The 17838-nt window shown below is 43.5% G+C and overlaps 1 protein-coding gene across 1 annotated transcript in view; it reads left to right on the top strand.

The window, feature by feature from the left end:
- YEATS2 (YEATS domain containing 2) overlaps positions 1–17838 on the top strand; it is a 48615-nt gene that overhangs the window by 10714 nt on the left and 20063 nt on the right. The window contains exons 8-18 of the mRNA XM_059822479.1: positions 911–955; positions 2002–2188; positions 3087–3089; positions 3831–4070; positions 5940–6098; positions 8535–8638; positions 11246–11353; positions 12422–12604; positions 13801–14059; positions 14838–14999; positions 16587–16699. Coding sequence (XP_059678462.1) covers positions 911–955; positions 2002–2188; positions 3087–3089; positions 3831–4070; positions 5940–6098; positions 8535–8638; positions 11246–11353; positions 12422–12604; positions 13801–14059; positions 14838–14999; positions 16587–16699 — 1563 coding nt within the window. The remainder of the gene's footprint in view (positions 1–910; positions 956–2001; positions 2189–3086; positions 3090–3830; positions 4071–5939; positions 6099–8534; positions 8639–11245; positions 11354–12421; positions 12605–13800; positions 14060–14837; positions 15000–16586; positions 16700–17838) is intronic.

A 17838-nucleotide genomic window follows, 5' to 3' on the forward strand; every position in this document is an offset into this window, starting at 1 on the left:
TTAATGCAGATGATGAGTAAAATATATTTGGAGAGATATAACTTGGGGAGAAACTGGTAACAGTACGGTGGATGTTGTGCAGCGAAGGAAGCCCAGCCTACAGAAGAAAACTGAGCCAGTCTGTGGCACGCAAGAACTCAAATCAGCAAATCTTTGCTGTTTGCATGCTGAACCTGGGGCGGCTGTGAGGTGATTGATGTGAGTGAGCTAAGCTTTCCTCCGTGGCTGGGAGCCTGTTTGCCCCTGAGCTCCGGGGCACCGGGAACCTGTCAAACCCAGCTTCTCTCTATAGGTATCTTAATAGATGCCTCTGGGATTTTCTGCTTCTTCATCAGCTGATACTCAGTGTGAAGAGTTACTTAATCAAAAGTATAGTGCAAACACAGCCTTTGTGCTGGTTAGTTTAAATCTCTCTCATTTTTTTCTCATTATTATTTCCTTATATTGACTTCAGGAATAAAAAACGACACTCCTCAAAGGCTCCTCTTAGATGGACATAAGAATTGCCCCAGCCCTGGAAACATTCAAGGTCAGGCTGGATGGGGCTCCAAGCAACCTGATCTAGTTGAAGATGTCCCTACTCATTGCAGGGGGGTTGGACTAGATGACCTTTAAAGGTCCTTTCCAGCCCAAACCATTCTATGATTTATCTCCCCAACAATCTCATCTCCTTCAGCTCTTTTGCTTCTTTCTACTTTAGCGTAGGCTTTGGGTTGTGGTTGGCTTTTTTGCAGAAGAGAGGGTGCTACACAGAGCACGCAGATTCCTGACCCTGTGGCCTCAAAATATTTGATGTGCTGCTGCTCAATTTACGTAGTTTCAACCCCTTTCAAAGAAATTTTATTGTAAATTCTAGCTAATATATGTCTTCTCCCTGGTTAACATAAACATATTGTATTGTTTTACCCAGTTGGACAGGACCTACACAGGCCTGCAGACACTTGGTGCAGAAACGGTGAGTCAGTGGGTCGTGGGACGGATGTTGTACTTTGATTCCATTAAGGATGTTTAAAAGGAAAAAGATACACGGGACTAAGAACAGAGTTAGACCCATTTGATTTCACAACTTCTGGAATGTAGATTTTGCTCTCGTTAAATGAAATGATTATGACACCTTGTCACTGTGCGTGACAACTGTCTTTTTTTCCCCGTTCTAGTTCAGGGGAGACTGTTTCCAGTTCTTCTTTCATAAAGAACTTGTACTACAGTTTTAATTTTTATTTCTTTGTGGAGCTTCTGGTACCAAATGTCTTGATTTGCATTCTGATGTGCTGCAGATCTCATACATTAAAAATTTAATTTTAAGGGATCACCCAACTACCCTGCTGAAATTTTGCAGTATATTAAGTACTTCTAAGTTTCTGCGTCTGTCAACATTCAGTATCTTCATGGAAAATGAATTCTTAAAATAAAATAAATTAATTAATAACTCATAGTTTGCTATATCCGTAAAGGTTTTTTGGTATTATTTTCCCGTTGTTGTACTGTAGTGAATGGAAATTTTTATGGTGAAATTGCATTACTTCCGCTTTTCAGTCTGTGGAGAAAACATTAACGTTGAGATGTCTACTACTGTGATTAAAGAACACTTTTGAAGAGTAGGTAATGTGGTGTGTTTCTCAAGGCATTATCAAAAAAGGCAGAAAAGGCAAGCTGTAGTTTCGTGCTTGTCCCTAAGGGAGGATGCAGTCCTTTCCTTAGTGGGATGCTTGGAGCTGGGCTCTGTATTCCTTACAGTGTTCACTATTCAGATTTCCCCACGGACTGAGAGATGTGCTAGTTTACTGTGGCAGTTAAATGTTGCAAGATTTTTGTCTTAGCTCAGGTGCCGCTGGACCTCTGGGAAGTCTCTCTGAAACGAATGGAAGTTTTATGCAGAGGTGGGGGGAGGAGAGGGAGAGGTTTCCAGACATTAAAATAAAAAGGCGTAGTTGTTTTCACTTTTTATATATTTACTTAACTGCCAAATATTAATGTCGTCTTTTCTCCTATTTCCGGAAGGTGGTGGATGTGGAGCTACATCGGCATTCCCTTGGCGAGGAATATCTCTTCTCCCAGTCTTCGGAGTCTGACCTTTCTGACGTCCCTACATCTTTACCACTGCCATTGAGTATCCCAGCACCGGTCAAAGCTTCTTCGCCGATTAAACAGTTGCGGGACTCCAGTCCAGATGCTTCTGTGGACAAAGGTAAAGCGAATGGGTATTGGTGCAATTCGAGTTCATGGAACTTCAGCTCTCCTGGATACCTCCTCTTAATTGCTCTTTTGGCTTAAAGGTTGCCAGTGCTACCTGCTCCTTGCTCACCCCAGATGATTATTTCCTCAATGCGCTCTGAAATGCAATTCAGAAATTGTTAGGGTTTATTTGGTTTTTGAGTGGGCTCTGTTTTGCTTTAACCTAGTGACTATGGGGCTTTATGCAGTGGATGTAGTTGTAAAAAAGGTTGTTGAATAGCAGTTGTAGTTTTGTTCCTGGCAGACTGTTTTCAGAGGGTTTTTTGGGTTTCTGAATGTTTTGGGGACTGTCTGTAGATTTAAGGAATTGGTCTAGTGGCGTTCAGTTATGTACATCGGTGCCTAATATGAGTTGACTGCAGGAGAAAAAAATGACTACGTAACTGTGGTGTTGAAAATAGAAAGTGAAAAAGACGTAGTGTACACTTGTCCGAGGAATGGTATCTGTGCATGTCACGGTCTCATTCTCACCTTCCCCTGTAAGATCAGGAAATGCAGCGCCTGTTGCAATGGGCCAGCAGTTGATGCCTTAGGGTTATTTGAATGGCCTGAAACAAGCTAGTGCTGGCCACTTGGGCACACTGTTCTGATTTTTAGTCTGTGTGAAGTAGGAGAAACTGTGCCTCTGTTAGCATTTAGCTTTATTTTCTGAAATAAACAGTGTCAAGGCTTACATGATGGACCTTGGTTAACTGGGATGAAAAACAAGGGTGTCTCTCATCGTTTGCACATTTTAGTGTGAGAAACTTGCTGGAAACAGCAACTTTATATTTCAAAATACGGTCGCATGCAACATGGTCTGATGCCTTTCTTGATTTATCCTGACACTCCTGTGTTTGAATGGCTTTAAGCTGGTGTCTGGCATGGTGCGCTTTCTGGTAGGTGCTGTAATGCCGCTGGCGGTGTCCTGGCTCACTGAGAAGAATGTCCATTGCTTAAATGCGGTGTTTTCTTGTGGCCAAAAAAGGAGAAACGGGACCAAATTTTAAATGCACAGTCTTTTTATTCGAACAGGAAGATATGCAGCACCTTTAGGTGAGCAGTGCTGCAGCAAACAGGAAGGAAGTAAACTTGCCTTTTTTTTACACTTGACAGGCAACAGCTTTTCTCATCAGCTCCAAGTTAACTGATCTCCTTCTCCATCAGATAAGATTGGATTCCTTAACCCAGGTCAAAAGGCAGTAGGTGGTCTCTTTGTGCGCTTACTCCAAAAAATGCACTGTGAGATTCTCTGCGAAGGAGATCCAGCCTTAGACCTGTGGAGCCCTAACCAAGGACGCTCAAAGCTACCAGCAGCTTTTGGTCAGTGGAAGGGTCGTTCCAAGAAAATGTGTAAGAAGTGGCTGATCGCCTGCCACAGCTGAACAGGCTGTGCACGGTAGCATTTTATTCTTCTGTTGAGGGACAAATCCAACGGGCTTGCACAGGAGGAACCCCCTACCCCACTTTCTCCCCGTTCAGCGCTGCCCACCAGTTGCTTTCCTTCCTTCGAGAGCGTGTTTGTCGTACCTGAGTTGTTTGTGTAGAGAAGCACAGTAAGGAATTAGATGTCTCAGCCTAAGAACTATTTCTCTTCTTTTCCCTGTTTTAATCAGGATTCCCTGGGAATGCTGAAACCGAAAGACATGCCACGTTTTATTCCCTGCCATCTTCGATAGAACGGACTCCCACCAAATTAGCCACACAGAAAGTTGCCTTTGGCTCTCATGGAAATTCAGCTTTTCAACCCATTGCAGCTAGCTGTAAAATAGTGCCTCAAGGTCAGAGTCCAAGCCCTGCAGAGTCGCCAGGAAAATCCTTCCAGCCTATCACCATGAGTTGCAAGATTGTATCAGGTGAATGTTAGTTTACCTATCCCAGTGCTTCACCCTGGAAAGCAAGAGTGAACCAGTTGGACTTGTTTTCTGTCCTTCCCCTGATTTCCTGCCAATGTTTGAATGTCAGGCAGTAGGAAACTCTAGAATAAGGAGCTAAACACCCTTCTTAATGTTCAAGGAAAAAAAATACAAGTGTGAAATGCTTCACATCAGATCAAAAGCAGGGTGAGAGCTGTTTTCTCCCTGTTCACCAGTGCTTTTAAGTATGAAAGTGATAGTCATTAACTGGACTACTGCCCACAGAAAGGCCCAGGCAAGGACACATCTTCCATGTGGGCTATTTGTATGTGGGAAGAAGCCATTCTTCTCCCTCCCGCTTTCAGACAACTGGGATGGATTAAGAAGAAAATTGTTTTCTGATTATTGGGCAAATAATTAGGTTCAACCTTGTAGACGCAAGTGGTCCCTCTTGTACTTGCAGTATCTCCCGAGATGGAACAGCTTTGGTCTTCCTTTTCCAAAGGTCCACCCTCTGTTGGATTAAATTGCAGCTGACTGCACTGAGCAATGTGATATTCTTTTGATATCTTCTGAACCAAACATGGTCATGGTGCTGTTTACTCATTTCACTATAGTCCCTTCCCTGCCTGGGCATGATGCCATCCACTGGATGATGTTTTACACCAGAAAGTTTTGAGGTGCAGCTCACCATGTCACATGTTGTGAAGCTGAAAGATGACCTGTTACATCCCTTCATTTTCTGGTGTTCAGGGTAGAGAGGATGAAGCATCACCTATCATCTGTGTGATTTCTGATGATCTGCTCCCAAATTATTTTCCTCAAGTGTGTCTGGTTTGGTTTTTTTTATTAAATTTCAATATTTTTCCTTGACATCTTAAAACTGTACTTGGGCTCATTTACATTTGAACCTATGCCAAGTGCTTTCTTCTTTCTTAATAAGCTCTTCTCTTGATCTTCTTTTCCCAAGGCTTCCCAGAAAGCAAGAACTACAGGGGCCATCCTATCTTTCTTAAAATCCTTGGACTATTCTCTGTTGATCTTCGCTATTTAAATGTTTCCCTGCTAAATATTTTTCTAAGGCTCTGCTGTCTGCTGAGAAATGTCACCCCTTTCAGATTTCAAAAGCAGTTTATAAGACATGGGGATTTTATTTGATCAGCATTTATGTTCCATTTTAATTATCGATCACTGCCAAGAAAGCAGATTAACAGGCAGTTGAAGCTTAGTGTGCTTGCTCCCATCTCTTTCTCTGATCAATTCCTTGCCTGTTCTTTGCTCTGCATTTCTTGTTTACCCCCTCATGCAGCTTTTTTCTTCTCTAGTTTTTCTCTCTCATGGTCCTCTTACCCAGACGTTGCATGTTTTAGAGTTTGCTTTCAAGAGCTTCTGCTGTATTAAGAGACAAGAGTGTCCATGCCAGTCTGATGGCTGCTGTATCACACAGATTTTTTACACGAACTGCTCAGTTCCTGGCTCTGAATGCCTGTACTGTGGGGTCCACAAGGGAAAGAGAGCGCCTATCAAGGAGCTCAGCTCTCTTTCTCCATCTCCCTGGCTGGACTGGTCTTGGCAGTGAGAATGATTTAGGTAACGTCCCGCAGGATTCGGGCATAGAGTAGATGGCTTCTCAAGGTCCTGGTAGGCAGAGAATATTCAGGGTAGGTATGAGCCATAGTGCTTTACGTGCCTTTTCCTTTCCTTCTGTCTCCTCTTTCCTTCTCCAAGTCCTGTGATCTTGCTCAGGCTGGGAATTGCATCCTCAAAAAATGTTCCTTCTCTAAGCCGTTTAAATAAGTACTACCATTGCTGTATTTTTATGTTCTCACAACATTTACAAGATAGAAGCATTGGACTTTTTCTCTTAAGGTTCTCCAATATCGACCCCTAGTCCATCTCCGCTACCTCGTACCCCAACCTCCACTCCGGTGCACATGAAGCAAGGCTCTGCTAGTTCAGTCATTAATAATCCGTATATTATTGTGGACAAGCCTGGACAGATGGTTGGAGCAGCAGCCACAAGCACAGGTGTGTAGTGTGATCACAGAAGGCAGTGGCTTAGTCTTACCCATTCAAGTTTATTCTTCCTTTAAAATGATTAGTATAATAACAGTATTTCAGCTTGCAAAGATGGAAAAGTACTCAGCAAAGAAAGAGGGCGGTATTACTGGTTTGCACAACTGGCTGGTGTAGCATGGTTAAGGGTGTCTTGGACTTTAACATAACTTCCTTCAGGAGACAGCACATAGTGTAAGGTGGAATCGAATTCACATATTCCTCTTCAAAGAGAGCCTGTTCTTTGCAGGCAAAAAGGGAAGAGGAGAAAGTAATGTAGACTGTGGTGCACAGAGATCTAAACAGAAACAGTGCACAGGTGGTTGGGTGAGGACTGCACTATGGATATGGGCAAAAAGCATGGAGAGCTTGCAACGACTTGCAGATCAGTCTTAAGTTCCACTGTACGGTGCTCTAGATGTGTTGAAGTGGTTGAGTAGACCCAGGTTACCAGGGTAACAGCCGTGTTAGTTTCTGTTACTGCTCTCAACTTCTAGCTGGTCTGATTCCAGCCAGTTTGGATTCCTCTAACTGGATTCTCTCGGTGCCTCAGTGGTGATGTAAGCCTGGGGTCAGGGGGAGGCCTGAAACGCAGGAGGCAGGTGATGGGTCCAGGAGTCAATTGGTAATCTTTGTGTCAGGGCTGGAGGAGAAGTCACTCAAAAGTAATTTCTTTGTTGTGATTTGTGGCCAAGAACCACTGTCTATTTAAAAACACACTTGTTTGTGTATGTGTGTGTGCTTGCCAGCATCTCAGAAGGGCGCTTAGAGCCATGTGGTGAACTGCAGCATCCATGTAACACACAAACCATTCACTGGGTGTGGTTGGCAAGTGCAATAATTCTTCTCTTAATAACGATTCCTCCTTTTACCTGAGAGAACACAGCTGTCATGTTCATTTTAACTTCATCACAGAGGGAATTGGTAGGGGGAACATAGTCATAGCTGAATTTTTTTAAAGTATGTTTTGGGGCTTTCCTGGTAACACTGAAGCTGTTTCACCAATAGGGTTGGGGGTTTTCTACCTTTTTTCTTCTCTGTTTCTTTACCTCCAGCCTGCCTGTCTACTCTGCATATGTGGTTTATCATGGTTTGGGTAACTTTCGTGTTCTTCTAGTAGAGATTTGTACATGGAGGATAGGATCTGTAGATGCACCAGATGGTTTGGACGTACAAGTCTTAATGCTACTAAAGGTGTAATTTCCCACCACATTAGTGTGACGTAAGTACAGACTGGCCTGGAAGAAACTGCCTGCTGCCTGTCCCTCCTCTGCACTCCTGCTGCTTCCCCCATATCCTGCACGAGTCAGATCAGATCAGTGGCAGAGCAGAAGGTTAATACCATCCCCTCCGCAAACTGAGTTTTGTCAGATAGCCTCATCACCAGACCCCCCTGCTATGAGGGAGAAAGAGAGAATGTGGAACTGGCTTTTTGGCAACAGCAGCCGGGCTGGATTGAGTGTAATGTGATCTTACAGACAAAGTCACAGATCATATTTAAAAAGAGGGGTGAGATCTGAAACTTCATGCTCTGTGAAAACCAGTCTTACCAAACCCCATTGTAAGAAATGGCTGCTCATTTACTTCTAAATTTAAGTGCAGATTGTAGTACTAACTGTATGAGAAACTGTTACTCTGTTTTCATGTGTGTAGTCCATGGCTTTGGCATCTCCTAAACAAACGAAACTAACAAACCAAACCAACAGCAGTAACAAAACTGCTGCTGAGCAACAGTGGTGTTTACATGCTCTGATATTGCCGGGTAAGTTTACCACTGAACCCCCATCCATGTCGGGGGGTCAGGAGAGTGCTATGGCACACGCCTCCCTATGATGATTTTGCAAGAGCAGTCTTCCGCAGACAGAGGAGCCTATGTCTTCATTCCCTATTTCTGTTTCTTCCTTTTCCCTGCCTCATTCTGTCCCTTCCTCTTGTTACTCCTCGCTTTGTCTCCCTCCTTTTCTGGCCTTCCTTTTCCCTCCCACTCCAGCCTCCTCCAGGCCTTCCCCTGTGCCAGTGTCCGAGGCTAGCGTAGGTTCAGGTGGCTTCTGGGCAGTGGAGGACATTACATCTGCAGCAGCAAGTTCTGACTGGCAGCTCATTTACTGGCCTAATTTCACATGGTCACACCTGTAGCTGATATCCTCAGTGTCCCAGGAAGGTGCCTGACCCTTTGCTTGCAGCAAACAGAGCCTTGAGTGGAGAGTACCTTCTCTGGGGTGTGGATTCTGCAGGCGGAAATTCGGTAGTGGATTTGTTTTGTGCCCATGCCAACTCCCACTGACGTAGCTCATGGAGAATACAGAGTCGAAATGAAACGCCATGTTTCTTGTTAGAAGAGGTTTCATGTGATCAGCGGCACCGCTCCCCATCCCTCACCTGACATCTGCTTTATTTCCCGATACGCAGGGAGCCCAACCGGCAAACTGACCAGTGTTTGTCAGGCCTCTCACGGAACTGGATCACCTGTATCAAAGACTCATGGGAGCAGTTTTGTCACCTCAGTTGTCAAGGTAATGTTCTCATTAGGTGCGTACTTTCCATTTAAAATCCAGCTTCCTATTAAATAGGGCTTTACTAATTTAGTATGATAAATTCTGCATTTCGGGCAAGTTCTTTTCATTGTTATTTCATATGAAGGATTACTGTGTCTAACAGATGCAGCCATATGAGAACATGGTGGTTATACAAGATGATAGTGTCACTTCGTGCAGCTCTAATTAAACTTGCCTACTCCTCTGTTAAAGGCACTGCTCTTTTGCTTTTCTACAAAGAAATCCATGGAGGTCATTGCTCTCAAAGTGTCTTATCTTTCAAAAAAGCTCTTCTGTAGCTGACTTAGATCTTCTTCACTTTGTTAGTGACAGTATGTGATTAAACCAGAGGTGCCTACCTCAATCAAAACCTTCACTCTGTTCATTATTTTTGTACAGCAGCTGCTCCTAGCAGCCTGAAAATAGCTCATTTAGTGGTTTTACAACTGCCTGCATTTAGAAAAATGTTTGTGTAAACAGTGGAGTAACCAAATGTGTAAACAAACAGTGATAAATAGCGTTCATGCTTCTGATCTGCAAAACCCAAAAGGTATGGAGCTGAACTGTCTCACATAAAATCTCTCCCACATCTTGTGCTAGGAAGGATATTTCTGGCAAGCAAGTGGTGTCAGCGAGGCTCTTTCTGAAAGCAGCTGGTGGGTATGCTGCTGAAAACAGGAGTGTTTCCCTGTCTCCAAGTCACAAGAATATTAATTCTGGATAGGGGGGGGGGGGGAAGGTTTGCCAGTCAGCCTGCAGAGAGCAAATCACTTTATATTTGGAACTGAAATGCTTCTTATGTCTGTTAGGGAAAATATGTTGAAGATTGCTGTTTAAAGCAATTAGTCTGCAGTAGCATTTTAAGTGTCAGGTGTGCTATTCAGCTATTCAGCTTTTAAGAGCCTGTCTGCTCAGATGGATTTCACTTAACTATACTGAAAGCCATTCATTAGTCTTTATTTTTCACTGATTTGCATTCTTTCTGAAAGGTTTTCAGTGAGTCAGAGTAGGGACATGTCATTAGTAACAGTTGAATTCTGTATTTCCAGGGCAAAGTTAAAAACTGAAGGTGTTTAAAAAACACATATATGAAAATCATAGCTCTGTAAACAGAAATATATTTTTACTTTTGTCTTCTAGTTGATGGAAAAGCTGTCATTTTATGGTTTCTTTAAAGAGGAGGGGGTGTCTGATAGTTCAGTGTGATGTTACAGATTGTGTTTAACTCACCACTTTTCATCTCTTCACTATGTGCTAATTTTCTCTGTATTTTTTTTTTTAATGACTTAGGGCTGTGTTTCTTCAGTCACTTTAAAATGACCGATTTGCAGGCTGCTGTTGAGAGGACTGGTTATGCCTTTAGCCTTGTCTTTGCACCTCCCCCTGTTTGCTACCAGTTATGCAGCGATGTGGTGAACCAGAGCAGGCAACCAATCTGGTTGAAAACAAATCTGTTTTCAGCCATGTGTGTCAGTACAAGGAAGACAGCAGGAGTATTCGCTTAGAGTCTGAGCGCTTGTTTTCTGGTCGTGATCCAACCCAAGGATGGGCCAAGTGATTGTGAAACCACGGCTTTGGAGTTCACATTGTAAAAGAGTACAATTATTTTACTTAAACAAAACAGAACCATAACAAACTTCCTCAAATGCATTTGACTTCTCTGTGAGTCTCAGATCCAGGAATGCCAGGTGCATGATTTTGCAGGTGTGGAAATGTTTTTTACTCCATTTAGTTAGGTAGCCTCACTGTTTCTGCCAAATGGTGAGTTCTGCCTGGAAAGACTGTGTGCCATCGGGTCTTTCTAGTTACAGGAGAGCAAAAATTAATCTGAAAGAATTTTGCTTGCAGACTTAAACTGAACATTTTTTTTCCCCTCCGTAACTTGTTTCTTGTTGGATTGTCTTCTCTCTCTGAGACTGTGTATGGAATCACAGAATGGTTGAGGTTGGCAGGGACCTTTGGAGAGGTCTGACTCGCCTGGTCAAAGCAGGGTGAACTAGAGCAGGTTGCTCAGGAATGTGTCCAGTCAGATTTTGAGTATCTCCAAGGCTGGAGAGTCCACAACCTCTCTGGGCAACCTGTTTCAGTGTTTGATCACCATTAAATGAAATAAAGTTTTTCTTAAACAGAATTTCCTGTCTTTCAATTTGTGCCCATTGACTCTTGTCCTTTCATTGGATACTATTGAGCGTTGTCTGGCTCGATCTTCTTTACACCTTCCCATCAGGTATTTATACACATTGATAAAATCCACCCTCAGCCTACTTGAATTTTACAGCTCTGAAATGCTTTGAGTAAAAAGCTGGGCAGGGAACATGAGTCGATTTCTTTCACCTATGTATGATATGGTAAGAAACCATTACTGCTGTTGGAGGTGTAACTTTCCAAATAAAACTTGCTTTATAAGTTGTATTAAGTATGTTACACTCCTTTTACTTAAGTTTTGACTGATTTTGGAAACGGCTTATTTGTACAGGTAATGTGGGACTGCCCAGATGGTCCATGCTACCCTTTATTAGCAGTCACTTGTTTTATTTCTTGTATTGGACATTTCATAGATTTTTGCTCCATTCTTTCTGTTCTCAGCAGGAGGATTCTCTGTTTGCCACCATGCCGCCCCTTTGTCCGATTGGGAGTCATTCCAAGGTGCAAAGCCCCAAATCGGTCACTGGAGGACTTGGAGCTTTTACAAAGGTATTCCTCTCGGCTTTTGCGTTGGGACAAGGAGCCCAGTAATGCCATTTCATGCTGACTTATGCCACAAACTGTATAACTTCCAGTGCACGTAAAACTGTTACTGGAACCAACATGTCTTGCTGCCAAGAGCTCTCTAGCACCTCTCAAAAAATGTATCTTGTTTTCTTTTCTTTTCCTGTGGCTCTACTGTTCCGGTGATCGTTGTTTTTATCTCCTTTCATCCTTTCTTGTTTTTCTTTGAATCACTGTCATTGAAGCTGATCTTTTTAAAGCTATTTTTTAGTGGGATACAGTAAAAGTAAACTGCAGTAGATTTATAAGAAGCTTCTTAAAAAACGCTGTAGTGATTTCTGGATATCAGCTGTTGCCACTTGTGAATACATTTCCTTAAGTGTTACCATCCAGAATTTAAAGTTGTTTCTGGCAATATTAGGTGATCCAAGCAAAAGGTGGAAGAATGCTTCCTACCAGTTACAGTACCTACAGCAATCTAACGCAGAAAAACCCAGCCTTTCTTGAGACGCTGATCTTAGCGGTTAGATTTAGGCTGAGAAACATAAAATGTATACACAGGAGAATAATGTCAGCTGTAATATTTACAATATCTATAGCTATAATATCGGTTGTAATTTTGCAGGATACAAAAAAAATTGAGGTTTAGAACGTGTTCTGAGCAGGAAGGTGCTTAGAAATGTGAAACCTTGAAGTGTTCTGGCTCCTTTCTGAGATGCAGGGCCTGCAGAAGTCAGGTCTGGCCAAGTCCGTCGTTAGTAGGTCTAGTAGCTGTAATATTACTAGCGATTTCTGTGACTCTGTAACTTCTATGAGCACTTCTCAAATCTGAAATGCTTCGTAAATACAGATACCCACCTCACACGCTCGTGTGTTGGGTGTAGCCCTCATCTTGGAGCTGAGTTAGAGTCCAGCTGGTGGTGTGCAAGAACTACGTCTGAGTTTACTGACTGTTGCCTGACCTTTCGTGCAGACAGGCTGTTCCAGAAATGATCCCCAGTGGTTTAAGGTGTTTGTTTTTCTTATGATTTATTATTTCTTCCTATTAAAAAGGTGATAATAAAGCAGGAGCCAGGAGAGCTGCCCCAGCAACCCCAACTACCAGTGACAACCACGCAGACCTCTGTGCAGCAGTATGTCACTGTAAAAGGGAGTCACATGTTAGCCTTGTCACCACAGAAGCCGGTCGTGAGCACAGGCGAGGGGACGGTGCAGTCTAAGGTACGAGGCACTTGGGCATCTTTGGTGTGGTGTAAGCTGGCTTTCTCGTGGTTTCATTGCAACACCTCATGCTTTTCTCGAGGGTGTAGGGTTGCTTCTGTCTCAGACACAGGCAGCAGCACCATGGGTAGCTGGTTTCCCCATGTGCACAGAGTGGCTCATACCGTGCTTACATACAGTCCCTGAGAAGGGAGCAGGGTGAGCAGGCGATACTGCATTTTGTTGTGTACAGGGAACATCTCTCACTTCTGTCTAAGCCATTGCAACAGTGGGGTGGGGGTGGTTTTGAACTGGAGCCTGTCAACCCACAAAGTTGGCTGCCATCATCAGCTCTTGCTGAAACTCATCCAAATCTTTCTGTAAGAGGAGGCAAATTCTTTCTTTAGACTGCAGGCCTGCAACGAAAAAGAACAGGACAAATAGGGAGTGGGGTGGAGGCTGAGCCAGAACTAGCATGAGGTGGAAGCAGTCCTGCTTGAGTGGCAACTCAAGTGTTTTATTGTAGGAGTCTGTGCCAATGCAGTGCTGCTATGACAGGAGTGACGCAGCTTCTGAGAAGGCGCGGTAACTGCAGTGGCGATATGACAGATGTGTCAGAAATTGTCTCCATTCTTGCCTGTTTCCATTGTGGATAGAGTCAAATCCTGTGCCAAGCACAACAGACATATAGGGAGCTTTCACTTTTGCATGAGTAAATATATATTTGCAACAGTTCACTGTCCTTTTTACTGCCTTATTTGCCTGTTTGAGCAGGTATGCAAACTCATGTTTGCCTGCGGTTATTGTCAACACATAAAATTGAGGCACTTTGTGGATTCTGCTTTGAGGCCATAGCTTTCCCAGGGAGTCTGTTCCCATGAATGTGTTGAAACTAAATTTCTGGATCTCTGTGCTTTGCCAAGGCAAGCTTTATCTTCAGCTGGAATTAAGCCATTGCTTATATATCAGAAAAAAAATGGAAGTGCCCTGTAATTTGAACGTAGTTAATCTTTTGTGGGTGCTCTGAAATCCAGGTTGTGTTTAACAGTTTATCTTTTTACTTGGGATTGGCCTCTTGCCAATTTAATTTTGTTTCCGAATTAATAGCTTTTATACGTGACTAGACATGTATAAAGTGTCCTGAAATGTCTAGAGATGGAGGAAGTGTACCAGCTAGAATTCACATGATTACTCTTGCCAGCAGCACATCATCCAATATTTATTTGTTGCAGGTTGTCGGTGTTCCAGTTGGTTCTGCTTTACAGTCGACGGTGAAACAAGCAGTGGCTATTAGTGGTGGCCAGATACTTGTGGCAAAATCTAGCTCTTCGGTAGCAAAGGCTGTTGGTCCGAAGCAGGTTGTCACTCAAGGTGTAGCCAAAGCCATCGTGAGTGGAGGTGGAGGGACAATTGTTGCTCAGCCTGTGCAGACTATAACAAAGGCACAAGTTTCTTCCACAGGTGCTCAGAAGAGTACATCTCAAGGCTCAGGTAGAGTAATTTTACACCTTTGTTAATAGCTCATGATGGGTAGACTTTGGGACTCTATAATGATTTCTTCAACTGCAAAATAACTGTGTGTGATTGAAAAACTTCAGAATGAGTAGAGAGGTCTGTAGGGAAATTCAGGCTGACTGAGGTAATCAAGAAAATGTTAACTCGTTATTTGTAAGGGGGAAGAGGGAGCACAAGTACTTTAAAACATGCAGTCCTCTGTGAGTGGATGTCAGATATGCTGGAGAATGTGCTAGAAACCTAGTAGACTTTCATGGAGCCAGGTCTCACGTTTTTGCTCAGCATTGTGGTTCTTAGATGCTCAAAGGGCTCCACATAAATCCAAGCAACAAGAGCCAAACTGTCCTTACTGCATCTTCACATCTTCCCCAGTGCTTAACAGTTACAGGATTGTGGGCAGAAGCACTGTGCCTGCTTCTGCATGCAGCTGGCTTTCACTGAGCATATTAGCTCAGGCTCCAGACTGTTTGAAAGGTGTTGCGTGGCCTCTGGACTGGAGTAAACCTGTAGACCCCATGGCTGTGCTGCTTTGGCCTGCAGCCATAAGTGGTACTGCACGCAGAGAGATTTTTTTTCAGACCTATTCAAAAAAGTGTCTGTGCCTCACTGGTGGAGTTAATCTGCGATTAGGCCGACTAGGTATGGATTATCAAAGGCTAGCTGCATGTCACTCCTAGTACTTTCATCCTGTGCAGATTTCAATGCATACTACCTTCTGCAAGCAGAAGTTTTATTTTTTATTCTTTCGTTCTAGTGATGGCCACACTGCAGTTACCAGCCACCAACCTGGCAAACTTGGCAAACTTACCACCAGGCACCAAACTGTACCTCACCACCAACAGCAAGAATCCTTCTGGGAAAGGAAAACTGCTTCTGATACCCCAAGGAGCCATACTGCGAGCCACAAATAATGCTAGTTAGTCTTGCAGGGAAATCTAATGAGTTAAATAATGTAATCACTGCATAATTAATATGTTTGGCATTTTTGCTATAAAGCATCCTGGTACTGTGGAAGTCAGTAATGGGATGGAGTTTCTTTGTTCACAGCAACACAGTATGTGGTGCTTTTAAGACTGCTATCTTGTAAGTGTCTTCTGTTTCAGATGAAACTGCTTTTCATGCAGTGCTCTCAATGTCTTTCTCTCTGTGCTGAAAGCAGACAGTGTAATTTTCCTGAAAATTCAGCAAAGGGTTGTCTTTAACTCTTCATTGTGATCTGTAGGAAGAGACAACTGCATTTTCGTGATGTAGAACTGAGGTGGATTTGAATGCAGTTGCGAAAGCTATTGTGAAAGCTATTAATAAAGTAATGGAATGACACCCTGGAGAAACTAGAAACATAAGAAACTAACTTTGAAAAGGACAAGATACTGTATCTGGAATGGGGGGGGGTGGGAATCTTTTTTGTATATTGACACAAGGTTTGGCCCCAAGCTGTTGAGACCAGCAGAAACACTTTGTTGTTAATGGGCTTGTGAATCAAACTTGCTGTGAAATACCTGGAGAATAACATTGCTGAAATAGTTCTGATGGGCGATACTTTGTTTATAGTGTGCTATTGCTGTAGGGAAAGAGTACTGCAGGTTTTGGACTGTGTAGATGAAGAGTTTTGTTGTGAGCCTTCTCCAGAGTGCTCCTTTTGAGGCTTTGGGGTGGGTTGGAAGATGGATTGGTTGTAAACTTTTTGCTTCCAGTTCTGATACTGGCAGTGGGGAAGAGGTATTATTCAGTTTAATATATAAGGCTGTAAATACCAGCAACACGGCAATAGAGTATGTGTCACCGAAAAAGTAGATACTCTTGGTGAAGGTATTTTGGGGCTGTAGAACTTGTGATGGGAGCCCCATTGCTTGAAATTTAGAGAGGCAGCTGGGGCAGTCCAACCTTGACAAGGAAATAATCTCACAGGCGTTGAGGAAGAGCAAATACTTGTGATTTTTAAGACAGAGCCATAAGTATTTTTTTCACCCTTGATTCTTAATGAGAGACTGCAAAAAAGCCTGTGTGCAGGCTGTTCTTTCTGAAGGCAGAGCAATACCAAAGGGTTGCTGCAAATTACCACTGCTTGGTATCCATGATCTAATACTCTGTTAATAAAATTGCATTGGAACAGCGAACAAAAGTAAAATTAAGAAGCCAGTGGGATTCAGAGTGTTTCTAGGGCTTTTGCTGCAGATTCATAACCTGCAAAAGACTGATGAAAAGACTGTTCATCTGTTGGAAAGCATCTTCTTTTGATAAAAAGCCTGAAATGGGCTTTGCTTGCCCCCCAGTCCTCCTTATTTCCCCTGTAGCCCCTTCTGTTAATGGCATTTGCTGAGCTGTAAGAGTGCACAGCAGCACATCTGAACTGTGCTGTACTGGGTAATAATATTATTCAGTGGCAAAACAGGTGGCAGCAAGCATCTTGCAGAGTGTTTTCAATTACTTGTGTATACAGGGATGCTTTAGCAGCTGACAGTGTCTGGTTACCAAAGGGTCAAGCCTTTTCTTCTGTTTACAGGTCTCCAATCTGGTTCTTCTACAAATAGTGGAGGAGGAGGAACCCAAAGCACAAGCAGTAACTTGTCACAGCACCTCACCTATACATCCTACATCCTGAAGCAGACACCCCAGGTCAGTGGTGTAAGCATCTTAATTGAAGCAGATCGACATTTCAGGCTGCAGTGGTAATACGTGAATATTCCGTGGTTCTGTAGTATATGAAACATTCTTGGGCTATGGGATCTAGATCCTCTTTAACAACCCTTGCCTCTCTCCCCTCTGCCAGGCAGTTGCTGTTAGCACATCTCTGCCCCTCATCTCCCCTTGCAGGGTGGTACCCTCTTGGCTCCTTGTGGGCTGAGAAAGCAGCACTGAGTAAGACCAGGGGAAGCAGTGGGTGGAGAAGAGACAGAGTCTCCAAAGGGTCTCCAAAACAGGAGAGGTGATATGACAGAGGTGAAGAGTTGTCTTACCCAGTAGGATGTATAAGAGTTGGAGGAAAGCAGTGAGATAGGAGAATAAAGAAAGAGTGGGGTAACAAGAACCTTATGAAGTTCAACAAAGGCAAATGTTAGGTCTTGCACCTGGGAAAACATAATCCAGGAGTGCAGCACAAGCTGGGATCTGCCCGGCTGGGGAGCGGCTCTGTGGACAAGGACCTTGGGTTCCTGGTGGGCAACAAGCTCAATATGAGTGAACAGCATGCTGCTACAGCAAAGGAAACCAACAGGATGCTGGGTTGCATCAACAAGGGCATCACCACCAGAGATAAAGAAGTCGTTATCCCACTCTACTCGGCGCTTGTCAGGCCACACTTGGAATACGGTGTTCAGTTTTGGTCCCTGCTATGCAAAAAAGATGTGGACAGGCTGGAGAGGGTCCAGAGAAGGGCCACAAAGATGGTCAAAGGACTGGGAAACCTGCCATATGAGGAAAGGCTGAGAGAACAGGGTTTGTTCAGCCTTGAGAAAGGAAGGCTTAGGGGGAGACCTTATCACCACGTTCCAGTATTTAAAGGGTGGCTACAAAGAAGATGGAGACTCCCTTTTTACAAGGAGTCACATGGAAAAGACGAGGGGTAATGGGTACAAGTTACTCCTGGGGAGATTCCAACTGGACACGAGGAAGATTTTTCACAATGAGAACAATCAGCCATTGGAACAATCTCCCCAGGGAAGTGGCGGATTCCCCAACATTGGACACTTTTAAGATTCAGCTGGACAAGGTGCAGGGCCATCTTGTGTAGACTGTGCTTTTGCCAAGAAAGGTTG

This window comes from Gavia stellata, chromosome 11 (assembly GCF_030936135.1).
Source record: "Gavia stellata isolate bGavSte3 chromosome 11, bGavSte3.hap2, whole genome shotgun sequence".
Lineage (NCBI taxonomy): Eukaryota > Metazoa > Chordata > Aves > Gaviiformes > Gaviidae > Gavia > Gavia stellata.